We start from the raw sequence: 13167 nt of genomic DNA on the forward strand, positions 1-13167 counted from the left end.
TGAATGGTAGCAGCACGGAAAGTTGTGGAGAAGAAGAACCCGAGCCCCCAGTGGATGATGACGGAGTCGATGTTCCTCCGCCTGACCATGGTGAGGTACGAATAGCAATAACGCGGTTGAAAAACAACAAAGCTGCTGGAGCTGACAGCCTGTCAGCTGAGCTATTCAAGTACGGTGGCGAGGAGTTGATAAAGTGTATGCATCAACTCTTATGCGGAATATGGTCAGATGAACGCATGCCCGACGACTGGAATTTAAGTGTGCTCTGCCCAATCCACAAGAAAGGCGACCCCGCAATTCGCGCCAACTACCGCGGGATCTGCCTTCTAAGCATAGGTTACAAGGTCTTATCGAGCGTATTGTGTGAAAGACTAAAGCCCACCGTCAATGAACTGATTGGGCCTTATCAGTGTGGCTTTAGGCCTGGAAAATCCACCATAGACCAGGTATTCACAATACGCCAAATCTTGGAAAAGACGCGCGAGAAAATTTCGACACTCAGCACCTTTTTGTCGACTTTAACGCCGCTTTCGACAGCACTAACTTGAGTTGCCTATACGCCGCTATGTCTGAATTCGGCATCCCCGCCGAACTGATACGGCTGTATAAAATTACGTTGAGCAATACCGCCAGCTCCGTCAGAATTGGGAAAGACTTCTCCGAGCCGTTCGCCACCAAACGGGGCTTCAGACAGAACGACTCCCTTTCATGTGACTTCTATAATGTGATATTGGAGAAGATAATAAGAGCTGCAGAACTGAACCCATCAGGAACAATTTACTACAAGAGCGTGCAATTGCTGGCTTATGACATCGATATCATCGGTATCAAAACCCGCGAAGTCTGTTCTGCCTTTTCCAAGTTGGATAAGGAAGCAAAGCGAATGGGTCTGGTGGTAAAAGAGGACAAGACGAGGTATCTCCTGTCATCAAACAAACAGTCAGCACATTCGCGCCTTGGCACCCACGACACTGTTGACAGTTATAATTTCGAGAATGTAGAGAATTTCCTTTACTTGGGAACCAGCATTAACACCGATAATTCAGGAGTAAAGTCCTCTCTCGACGTACGAAAACCACACTCTATATGTCACTCTTCATGCCCGTGCTGGTATATGGCGCAGAAGCATGGACAATGACAACATCCGATGAGGCAGCTCTTAGAGTATTCGAGAGAAAGATTTTGCGGAAGATTTACGGGCCTTTACGTGTTGGCGACGGCGAGTACCGCAGAGGATGGAACGATGAGCTGTATGAGCTTTACAACGACTTGGAATTGAAATACAGCGGCTCCGCTGGCTTGGTCATGTCGTTCGAATGGACACCGACGCTCCAGCTCTGAAAGTATTCAACCCGGAATCCGCTGGTGGTAGCAGGAAGGTAGGAAGAGGAAGGCCCCCACTGAGATGAAAAGACCAGGTGGAGAAGGACTTGGCTTCACTTGACCACCTGACCCCAGCTAGGCATCAGCATGGCTTCCGTAAGACCCCTTTCAGACACGTTAAGTCTGCTTTCATGTATGCTCGGTTCGTAAGCGAAGGAGGTGAGAAGAGAGGGGAAAGTACATTCGCCTCACCTCCTTCGCCTACGAACGAGCAGACTTGAAATCAAGACTTGACGTACCTGAAAGGGGTCTTACGGAAGCCATGCTGATGCCTAGCTGGGGTCAGGTGGTATGTGTGATGTGGGAGTAGAAAGGCCTTAGGTGTCTTTCCTACCGGCGCAAGGAGGGTTATCGGACGGTAAGACTTTTCTTCTGGTATGAGCAGTGGGACCACTCTAGCACTCTTCCCGTTTTCCAGACATTTGGAACAGTGGGAGTGGCTATGGACAAATTGAGAACCTTGGTTAGATATCCTACTCCCGTAGGACCCAATTTCTTCAGCATCAGCATACATATTTCGTCGCATCCAATGGCTTTGGAGGCTTTCACCTACCCGAACCTCCCTGCTGGTGAAAACAAGAAGCGCACTAGGTGTTGGCCTCACTCGACGTTTGGCTTTGTCCACAGGAGGATGCAGCGTGAACTGTCGGCTAAAGTCGCTCGCGCATCGCTCCGGGTGCGACGAAGCACGGTCAACAAAAGAGATTTCCACTCTGTCTTCGCGCTTCGTCGGGTTGGACAAAGACCTCACGGTGGATCGAAGTTTGCTCACACCAGAGAAGTTACAGATGCTTTTCGAACTTATTCCGCTTATGTCCCTTTCCTAATCTCCGTGCTGAGATCCCTGGCGAAGGCTAGAACAGCCGCTTCTGCAGGAAAGTTCGGACGATGTCCGTAATACATCCAGCAGGGCTGCAGCAGCAGTGACAACCATGTTGAACTCACGCTCACCTACGTGAACATCGATTGATGTGGGAAGGACAGAGAAGGTGCTTTCAGTAACTTTCGCGAAGCAGTTCAATCTTGCTAAAGTTGATACAGAATCGGTGTTCCGCGGAAGCAAAGTCAGCATGTTTATGGTTCGAAATGACTAATGGGCAACTAGTTATGCTGTTTATCAGACCATCGCTGATTATTGATATATCTGGCGAGCTACTGCAGCTGCCCATAATCCTGGTGGTTGCGTCGCCGTTCATTGTGCAGAATGTCGCATCGTCTATCTGCTCAGCCAAGTGTATTCCCCTATGATCATTCGACAGACTTCAATGCCAAAGATCGTGCGCGTTGAAGTCACCAACTACCATTCGGTTTTCACCTCTGTGGAGCGCCCCTATTTCAGGGTGATATCCTGTCGGGCAGCTGGTAAGCAGGGGGACAGCCTGGAATGGTATCCCTGTGATCGATAGTTGCTACATATCGTTACCTTAATTCACAAAGGCCCTAACCAATAAATACGAGTACTTCTTCGATCATACCCGGGAGTCCGATGCAATTAAACTGTAAGAGTTTTGACTTGGGATGTTCATATAGTGTGTTAATAGGGCTTTAAGAGCACTTATTATAAAAATACCAGTAATTATACGAGTATGTATGATTTTTAAAAATGGTTTACATTTGTAAGTCTTTTATTATTAAAATTGTGTACGACGATGAGCAAATCGCTTGTTGCATCAATTTAAAAGAAATGCATAGCAGAAAAATTAAATACATTTTCTTTTTACAAATCCATTTAAATAGAGATTAGATATTTATAATTATAAGAATGTATTTTATAAAATTTTTTCATTTGCAATGTGCAAAAACACTTCAGTACTGTAAACTACGTTTCGTTCCTATATCGTCTAGTATTTGCCGTAATTCTTCATCCTCGAAACGTCCTTCTAGCGATGGTATCAACGCCTTTGCTTCCTCAGGCGCTTCGGGGCAGAGGTTACCCAGTGCAGCTAATTCGAATTTGTGCAATTTTTTCTGCATTAAAAGACTGGGGAAAACCATATTTTGAGCACATTATTTCAGACATTTTATTGAGAGGATTTTATGAAAAAAAAAATATAACTTTGATTATGTTATGGAAGGATAGTTTTGAAGGGTCTAATTGTGGTTTTGGAAAAAGATGTAAATGAATGTAAATTATAATGAATATCGTTTTTTCTTACTCACCTGCGCACCGCTGCGATTGTTTCTTTATTTTTGAATTTACGAAAACTATCCGTGTATGCATATGTTTTCATAAAAACTTCGGAGAATTCCTGCTCCTCATCTGCCGATTCGTTTTGACGTTTGCGATGGTCAAGCAACATGTGTACTTCAGAAATTAGTAAAGTTTCGGCGTTTTCAAATTCTGTGAAAGAAAAAGGATATATAAATAAATTTCTTAATTAACGGTGAAGCAGCTTATAGCAATAATACGCATTTGCATATACGTAATACAAGTGAAACGACAACTCAAACTAACATCTATAAATGGTTTTCAATTGTTATCGATTTCTTAGATTCGAGTTACGAAAATTTATACACGTCACGTGGGTCTATTTATATGGCCATTTTCTATCAGAAAATCATATATTTGCCGAGTTTTGTTGACATCAATCTTTATCAAACGCCTGGCATCGGCCAAACGCAAATGACCCATTTTCATATTTTCCGCTATTAAGATGTTTTTGTAATCTATATATGATTGTGGTGCTATACGCTCGACGCTGCACAATTTTCGTTCACCTTCGGTGAGACGGGTATACCCAGGCATGCCTGTAAAGGGGAGGAATATTGTTTAAAAGTTCATTTAAACACGGCCAAGTTACTAAGACAAACCCATAATGTCCATTGGGCCAGGCTTCTTTCTGGGGTTAGAACCTGCATGCGCCGTTGCGAACGGATTGGGTACGAGCATTTGAGGGCTTGGCATTAGCTTACGCCAATCGTGCAGTTGTCGGGATGTATCATCTTTTAGGCGATCGCGTTGTTGCTGAGCGCGCCGTTTCTTCATTTTGAAGTACAATGCACCGCCTTCAAGTGTGCGCACGCCATTCTGACGTAGCTCATACAAGCTATAAGGAAATTTGGAAAAGTTTTTAGTAAAGGAGTAAAAATAAATTAAATTAGTTTTACTGTTACCGATAAATCTTCTTTTGCACATCCGAAAAATATTTCAGGGACTCTACCAGCATGTCGTATTTAATCGGCTTGCTGATCTGCATAAAAGACAAGAAACGATGGCAATTCGATTCCGAGCCCAACGCCTCTACATACTTCGAGATCCAACCCAACGTGCGATTGGGCATGATCAGCCCGTGGTCACGCATTATTCGATATCTGCGTTTACGTTCTCTGGAAGTTTAATGGTAAATCTTAGCTTTGTGGTAAATACAATATTTAATATGCAGCACATTTTTAAATAAAAATTACCTCAATCGATTATTATAAGCACGGACTACTGCTAATTGCAGTTCCTCATACGCAGCACTGCTTATTTCGTCAATTGGCTCATCGTCGTCACTCGCAGTAATGGCAGCGAAGCTATTTTGCATGATTGTCGTTAGCAAATCTTCAGCTGAGTTATCGTATGGAGTATCGAAGTCCCCACGCGCACATCGATATCCCGCCATCATTTTAAATTGCATTGAGCCTGGCTCATCACTGCGTGGCGGATCAACAGAACGCATCTTTACAACATACGGCATGCGTTCGGGGAAGTACGCATTTTTGTGGTGCGTCAAACCAAGTAAACGCTCAAATATTCCACCGAAGTAGCAGTTATGATAATGTTGGCGACATTCCTCAGCAGTGTGCCGAGAGTTTAGTGCTTGTTCAACGGCCTCCCAATTGCCATAGCCTTTTTTCTCTAATGTACGCAACAAAATACGCTCATCCTTCGCCGTCCAGCTACCAGCGCCCGCAAATACTTGTATATCATCGCGTATAATAATGTAGGAATGCGTATTTAGATGCGTCGCCGTCTCACGTCCTTGTGCAAAACATTGCAAACACAATAGCGTATGTTCACAATCCGGACACTTTATGTACGGTTCGTACAAATCACACTTGCAAGTGCTGCAGTGCTCCGAGTTATTTACACCAACTTTAATGTAATCAGTATTATTTATGTGCATGGCTTTGTTGCGTAGCTCTAGCGCTTTGTTGAACTCTTCAGCGTGATAGTATGCTGTTGTATATTTCGTATCCAATGTAGGGCGAACTTTGATGATGCCGTGTTGACAGCTCGAGGAATTTTTTGATGAAGTTGCGCTAGACAAATTGTTTGGAACATCTAACTCGACTACAAGATGAAAATAATAAAATATTGCTTTCGCCCAGTAGTATCGCATCATAAACCTTATTACAAACTTTTATATTTTTACTTATGGCTGCGCGTTTCACTTGTAGACAACACATGCTGCAATTGGATTGCTTTACTTACCCTTTGGAAATTGAAGATCTGCCGCATCTTCCTCTACCATATCCACCGGATTCATGAACGACATTTTGTATATTTTTTGTTTCTTTAACTATTTAAAAGCACAAATTATTTTTTAAGTAAAATATTGGTGAAAATCGCAGCTAAAATAAATTGTCATGACGCGAAAGCGGCTTGGGCTGACATAGAGCTGGGATACTATCGATAGTAATATCGATACTATCGATAGTTGAAAACTGATGCCTCTATCGATAGTTTTTGAAAAATTTTTAGTTATTGAATTTAGTTATCGAATTATAAATCTTGAAATTTTAGTGATTTTGTAGTTTTTTTTATGTTTTGTACAACTCTTATAAAAAATTAGGAGACACTAAACAAAAAAAAAAAAGGTAAAAACTATTAAAAATGTTGTGGTGCTATTATTTTGACCAGTACTTTATCCGTTTCCTTATAATATGGTAAAATGTTAATAATTTCCTTTTTCCGGATTTTTTTAAAGTATGATGTGTCATTTTAAACGAATATCTTTTGTTTTGTTTGTTTGTTGTATTAGAAATGTATTATTATAGCCAATTTCTCTTCTTTGCACTTCAAAAGGGACAAACAAAATCACATTAAAAAAATTCAGATTTTGCCTGTCGCTATTCAAGTGGATGCAAGTGTATGTATGTATATAAGTATATATAATTCCTTTCATTTATTAAACAAATTGATTAGTACAATAAGATCTTAAAGCTCTTTTATAGTACAACAGTAATTATAAAGCACAAATATAAAACAACGAATAAATTAATAAGTTTATTTTATTATTATAAGAAGTTCTTTTTGATGCACTAAATTTTAAACAAATTTATATAATCTCTTTAATTTACAAACTAATTTATAAATTTTATAAATTTATTTATTATTTAATTTTCAAACAATTTAGCATTTCAATTCAATACCTCTCACGACGATAGTACTATCGATACTATCGATGTTTTCAACTATCTTTTCGAAAACTATCGAGTGGCGTACTATCGTTAGTATCCCAGCTCTAGGCTGATTTGACAGTTCGCGAACGCTGTGCTGCCATATCTGGATAAAATTAAAAACTACGACGTCGGATTTTAGGGTTGTGTCTTAGCTAGTTTCGTGCAAAGAGAAAGAAGGTAAGGGCCGGTTTCACAATCTGACCTTAAGTTCTAGTGGGTGCACTTTGAAATGGAGACCCCCGATTCGGGGATTAAAGGTGGTACCATTGGAAAGCTGGATTCCTCCGCTTTTCAGATATACCCCCTTTTAGGTGTGGGAGCCTTCTAGTTTTTGAGATATTCAGTATTAAAGTTTTTTACTTGCTTAGTAGACAATACTTACCAAAGAACGTAAAAGAACGTAGATTTACCTTCTTTGCACTTACCTTGTTTATATGAATCTTCAATTCGTTCTAAGTCAAACCATGTTATTTGGACATACACAGGTAAACACATTCTTGAATCAAATTGAAACTTGTAACCGTGCCATCATAAATCACATTTTGAATGCGAGTTACGAGTTATTGAATCGTGTTAAGAGTGCATGTAAACATGGGATTTGGCCACACGGTTGATTTATGCAACTCTGTATGAAGTAAAACATTTGAATAGTTCTTGAAATTACATTTAGGCTAAGCTTTCTTATAAAATTAATAGCTAATATACTTTTTACCAGGCTGTTTGAGTTTTTTATTATTATTTTTACATGTTTATTATTTTTAAGTAAAAATTGTAATGTTCTCTGGCATAATCTTAATATAAAAGTATTTTTGTAAGCACCCTGTGCAGATTTGGCAAAGTTCACCAATAGTTGACCAACTTCCATGAAACACGTCGGACAGATGTCGCTTTATTTTTTGTTGCAAATTTTCCTTTTATTCGATTCGTAAACAATGACTGCAACAAGCGAAACTGATGAAAAAATAACTTTAACGCTTTTAAATGGCACTGGATATGTTTTTCGCGTGGACGGTAAACATATATCTTAACTAGGATTGCTTAGGTAATAAACAGATTCATATTTATCCTTAACAGACTACATCACATTGCGACGGAAACATCGCATTGTGGGCGCGCTGGTGGGCACGTGCAGCATCCGAGGCTGGTCGGCGAATGATTGCAGTAAGTTGGAGAAATTTGAGATAAATAACTACAGTTAAGCCCCTTCCTTAGCTTTACCACTGGAGCTAACGCCGCATGAGACACGCTTTCTGGTGGAGCGAGGCATTGCTCAACTAGTTTCCAAGCAAGAATCTTTACTGCGAGTACCAGAAGCTAGCGAGCTTGTTCAGTATCATGAGCAGTTGGAGGCAGGCTTCACTGCACAGGCGGAGACATTAAAAGCTCAAAAGTTGCGAGAGACGGAACGCAACATAAGCAATATACTGGCTGGGAAGCGAAAAAAGCTGTTAAGAGAAGGAGTAGCGGAAGCTGGTAACTCAATTTGAAAATCATTTCAAAAATAATATCCTACTCTAGTTCATTTTCCTTACAGATATTAAACTAGATGCTGCGCAGATACTGCAAGAAATAGCCGATAATTTCGTTTTTGATCGCAAAAATGCGCAACTGGAAATTGCTTGCGCGCATCCACAGCCACTTGGTAAGTACGTACATAGGGCCTGTTCGAGGCACTAATAAACAATCGTGGTACAAAGCTCAATAAAAATATTAAAAATAAAATGTTAATAAGCCACAATAACATTGACAAATTGACGAAAAATTGCAACATTGTTGCAACTGCCCAACTGATAATACATTGCTGGAAATTCGCGCAACACTGCGGTTGTGATTGCAACTCGAACAAGCCCATACTTTCAATACTTTCTTATTTTTATAATGCGCCAATTAAAAAAAATTTATAAATATTTCAGTAAATAAAACCGTGGAGCCGCCTTCTATTGAGAATCCCCTCAAATATCAAGTATTTAGCGAGTTTTGGACACGTGGATATTATGTCACTGCAGGCGATTCATTTGGCGCTGATTTCTTGCTTTATCCTGGCGATCCACTACAGTACCACGCATCACACATTGTAGTACTACTCAAAACGCCTGTGGTGGAGCCTTTGCACTTGATTACCAAAGTGCGCTTATCTGTGATAGTAAATAAGATTTGCATTTTTGCTTACTTTGTTAGTGAGGAAGAAGGAGACGATGCTATGGATGGTGCTGGCTCAGATCGTAAGGTTCATTATCAAACTGTGCGGTGGGAAGGTAATAGAGACAAACTAGCTGCAGCCGCAGGTTCGAGTGGAGAAAGCTGATGCAAAATAATAAAAAGTAGCAAATCATATAACTTACGAAAATGGCTAAAGCTGAGAGATTCAGTTTTAAATAAATTCTAATGACTTTGTCCTTTGTATGTATGCAATTACATAAACAAAATTCTGTTAATATAACTAAACTGAAGAACAGGTATTGCCATGCCCTGCATTTGTATAAATATATGCCCATAAGAAATTTCATTAATAAATACGTTCGAACTCATTTCTGGCGACCAAGCATTGGACCCGACGACGAACAGATTATACGACGATTTGCCAAATGAGTGTCCGGAAGGCGGAGAGAAACCCCATGACTGGAAAAATCTCTTCGTATGCCCGGAAAACCCGACAACCCTAACGCCGTTGTCCCTGTGGACCGACCCTATTGAGGCTGCACGCTTCTTAGGGCTTCCGTTAGTGGAGCTTGACGACAATGACTGAGATATTAACCGATTTGGTCGGGGTACCGACAAGTAAACAACGGCATTCAAAGGGAGTCGGTCACCACCTACCACGACTCGTTCCCACGACAGCCGGTTCTACGTACCGGAATGACTCGGGTTTCACCCGACCAAGGGCTGTTGTTTCGGCGATCTAACCCCGTTTAGGTCGGCGAAGTGTCTCAGAAGTTGTTCGTCCATAGGGCAACATTCACTACGCATTCTCCTACTCAGGGCTGGCATCGAGTCAAACCCTGGGCCAGAAATATACACCTGCTGTGTATGCCGAAGACGATTACACCACAACTCCACCTCAGTCAAGTGTAATGCCTGCGAGGGGTGGAGTCACCTCAGGGTCTGCTCGGGACTACGGACACACAGACAGTGGACCACGTCGTACGTGGCCCCCTGTTGCTCAAACAGAGCAGCCTCCACGGCAAACCATAGTCCGCCCGTGCAGCCCCACACACTCACACGGCAACCACACACAGTCGCCACAACACAACAACATAATAACACCACAGACCGTACCACAGCCACCACAGACCACATAACACACACAACCGCACCACCACCCACACGCCGCCGCCAACAACTCCTGGTTCCCCCTACAATCTGCACGGTATGTCAGACCAGAATATTCCGTAATGTGACATCAGTCAAGTGCAACACCTGCCTTGGCTGGTGCCACTTTAGGGCATGTTCAGGTCTGCGTACCACGCGAGATTGGACGGGGAACTTCGAGGGCCCGTGTTGCGCTGCTCGGTCGCAGACGTCAATTGCGACGCCCCCCCACCACCACCACAGGGCGGCAATCACCTCAGCAGCACACACAGCCAACGGCGGCAAGAACATACACCTCACTCACACCCCACATCACGACACGTCTCCCGAACCACATGAAGCTCCTCCAATTCAACTGTAACGGGCTACAGAGCAAGATTGAGGAGATAACCGTCTTCATGTGTCGGCATGGTATATTAATAGCTGCGGTCCAAGAGACGAAGCTGCACAGCAATTCAACTTTGTTGAATTGCGCCGGGTACAACGTGCACCGTCGAGATCGCGAGCGAGATAATGGTGGTGGCTTAGCGTTCATCACGCACCACACCGTGCAGTATCGTCTTATCGAAGCAGACATCGACCGCAGGGATACCACCCTAGAATGTCAGGGCATCGCTATCCGGTCAGGCGATGTCGAGCTCGAAATATTTAATATATACATACCCCCTGTCACCTGCTGCCCGGCAGGATATCACCCTGATATAGGTGCGCTCCTCAGAGGTGAAAACCGTATGGTAGTAGGTGACTTTAATGCGCACCCCGATCTTTGGCACTCAAGCCTGTCAAACGATCGTAGGGGAACAGACTTGGCTGAGCAGATAGACGATTCGACATTCTGCACAATGAACGACGACGCACCCACCAGGATTATGGGTAACTGCAGTAGCTCGCCAGACATCACAATAGTCAGCGCTGGTCTGATAAACAGCATAACGTGGCGACCTATGCTGACTCTAGCATCAGACCATCTACCCATAGTCATCTCGATTGATAAACCAACCGACTTTGCCTCCGCCAAACACCGGACCTATATCAACTTTTCCAAAGCTGATTGGAAAGGTTACGCGGAGTTTACCGAAAACACCTTCGCAGCGCTCCCCACACCAACCGACGTCCATCTCGGTGAACGTAAGTTCCGCAGGGCTATCACGGCTGCTGCAGCTCGCTTCATACCGGCAGGACGTATATCGGACCCACGTCCAAACTTCCCTGCCGAAGCGGCTGTTGTAGCTGAAGAGCGTGATAGCCTTCGTCAGGCCGATCCCGGAGATCCCCGTATCAGGGATCTCAACGCGGAGATTCGGCAACTTGTAAACGTACATAAGCGGAAGAAGTGGGAGGAGCACCTGAAGACTTGTAATTTCACCTCTGGTGTGAGCAAGCTTTGGTCAACCGTGAGGTCATTGTCTAATCCGACGAAGCACGACGACAGAGTCGAAATTTCCTTCGGCGACCATGCTTCGTCGGACCCGGAGCGATGCGCGAGCTATTTTAGCCGGCAGTTCATACTGCATCCTTCGGTAGACAAAGCCAAGCGTCGAGTGACCAGAAGGCTGCACAAACTGCCAACAACTTGTGCCCCCCTTGCTTTCACTTGCGGTGAAGTTCAGGTGGCCATCGGGAAGGCGAAAGCCTCCAAAGCCATGGGTCCCGACGGAATATGCATGCTGATGCTGAAAAATTTGGGTCCTGCGGGGGTAGCGTACCTAACGGAGGTCCTCAACCTGTCAATGGCCACTCTCATCATCCCAGACATCTGGAAGGTGGGGAGAGTGGTCCCACTGCTCAAACCGGGGAAACCCGCCAACAAAGGAGATTCGTATCGTCCGATTACACTCCTTTCCCCGGTAGCGAAGACACTCGAGGCCTTGCTACTCCCGTACTTCACAAACCACCTGACCCCAGCGAAGCATCAGCAATGGTTTCCGTAAAGTGCACAGTACAACAACAGCACTTAACGCCATAAACACTAAGATAACTCGTGGCCTTAACCGCAACCGTCCCTGTGAGAGAACGATTCTAGTAGCGTTGGACTTGTCAAAGGCGTTTGACACCGTCTGCCATTCCACGCTGCTAGAAGATATAGAGGCCTCCTCTCTCCCACAGAGGCTCAAACGGTGGTCGGCAAATTATCTGAGTGGTCGACATTCGTCGGTAATATTTAGAGACAAAACGAGTAAGCAGCGAAAAATAAAACAGGGGGTTCCTCAGGGTGGTGCCCTTTCCCCGCTACTGTTTAACTTTTATATTTCAAAGCTCCCTCAACCACCAGAGGGAGTCTCGATTGTCTCCTATGCCGACGACTGCTCGATCATGGCGACTGGGAATGGAATTGATGACCTGTGTTTGAAAGTAAACGGCTATCTCTCCGAACTTTCTCGCTTCTTCACTGCAAAGTGTCTAGCCCTCTCCCCTACGAAATCCTCCGCGACCCTGTTCACAACCTGGACGAAGGAGGTCAGGCTACCGCTGGGGATTCACGTCGATGACACACCAATTCCGACGGTGAATAACCCCAAAATACTTGGAGTAACATTCGACAGTCTGCTCTCCTTCTCTGCGCACTCAACCGCTATTGTCAATAAAGTACAGAGCCGCAACAAGGTCCTCAAGTCGCTAGCCGGCAGTACTTGGGGCAAAGACAAAGAAACGTTGCTGGCAACATACAAGGCAATAGGCCGGCCAGTTTTGAACTACGCAGCGCCAGTGTGGTCGCCAGGGACTAGTAGGACGCAGTGGACGAAGCTACAGATGGTACAAAATACGGCACTTAGGACAGCGACGGGATGCCTCCTGATGTCGCCTGAACACCACTTGCACGGCGAGGCGCAAATGCTCCCAGTTAAGGAGCATAATATAATGCTCTGCAAGCAGTTCCTGATAGGGAGCCACAGAAGTGGCCACCCAAGCAGACAGCTGCTTGCAGAGGAGCCCTCGCCTAGGCACGCCTATATGAACTGACGGACGAAGTCCAGAGGTTCATTAAGCAACCTCTGGACTCGACAGCGTACAGACAGGCCCTGAACGGCATTCACAGGGACTCAGTCTCGAGTTATGTAGACTCTAGACCTGTGAATGCCGTTCTAG

At 44.1% G+C, this 13167-nt stretch overlaps 2 protein-coding genes across 4 annotated transcripts; one reads left to right on the forward strand and one right to left on the reverse strand.

Moving 5' to 3' along the window:
• Window positions 1–3092: 3092 nt before the first annotated feature.
• Window positions 3093–5995, reverse strand: LOC118739380 (DNA-directed RNA polymerase II subunit Rpb4). Of its 2 annotated transcripts, XM_036470657.1 has the most exons (6): window positions 5801–5995; window positions 4789–5659; window positions 4498–4710; window positions 4195–4430; window positions 3839–4131; window positions 3632–3724 (listed from the first exon to the last, which is right to left on the reverse strand). In XM_036470657.1, exons 1-5 carry the CDS (start codon window positions 5862–5864, stop codon window positions 3902–3904), a joined length of 1614 nt encoding a protein of 537 aa, XP_036326550.1. In that variant the 5' UTR covers window positions 5865–5995; the 3' UTR covers window positions 3632–3724; window positions 3839–3901. The 2 variants fall into 2 exon arrangements, with proteins under 2 accessions (XP_036326551.1, XP_036326550.1); XM_036470658.1 differs by lacking the exons at window positions 3839–4131; window positions 4195–4430; window positions 4498–4710; window positions 4789–5659 and adding an exon at window positions 3093–3364 and having other exon boundaries at window positions 3544–3724; window positions 5801–5991.
• Window positions 5996–7625: 1630 nt separating this feature from the next.
• LOC118739381 (tRNA-splicing endonuclease subunit Sen34-like) lies at window positions 7626–9281 on the forward strand. 2 transcript variants are annotated; one of them, XM_036470659.1, is made up of 5 exons: window positions 7626–7782; window positions 7825–7932; window positions 7984–8244; window positions 8306–8413; window positions 8685–9281. In XM_036470659.1, the coding sequence occupies exons 1-5, from the start codon at window positions 7704–7706 to the stop codon at window positions 9074–9076; spliced, it is 948 nt and encodes a 315-aa protein (XP_036326552.1). In that variant the 5' UTR covers window positions 7626–7703; the 3' UTR covers window positions 9077–9281. The 2 variants fall into 2 exon arrangements, with proteins under 2 accessions (XP_036326552.1, XP_036326553.1); XM_036470660.1 differs by having other exon boundaries at window positions 7627–7782; window positions 7846–7932; window positions 8685–9280.
• The last annotated feature ends 3886 nt before the right edge of the window (window positions 9282–13167 follow it).

The sequence above is a fragment of the Rhagoletis pomonella genome, unplaced genomic scaffold (assembly GCF_013731165.1).
Source record: "Rhagoletis pomonella isolate Grant_MI unplaced genomic scaffold, Rhpom_1.0 Rhpom_scaffold_00005, whole genome shotgun sequence".
Classification (NCBI taxonomy): Eukaryota; Metazoa; Arthropoda; class Insecta; order Diptera; family Tephritidae; genus Rhagoletis; species Rhagoletis pomonella.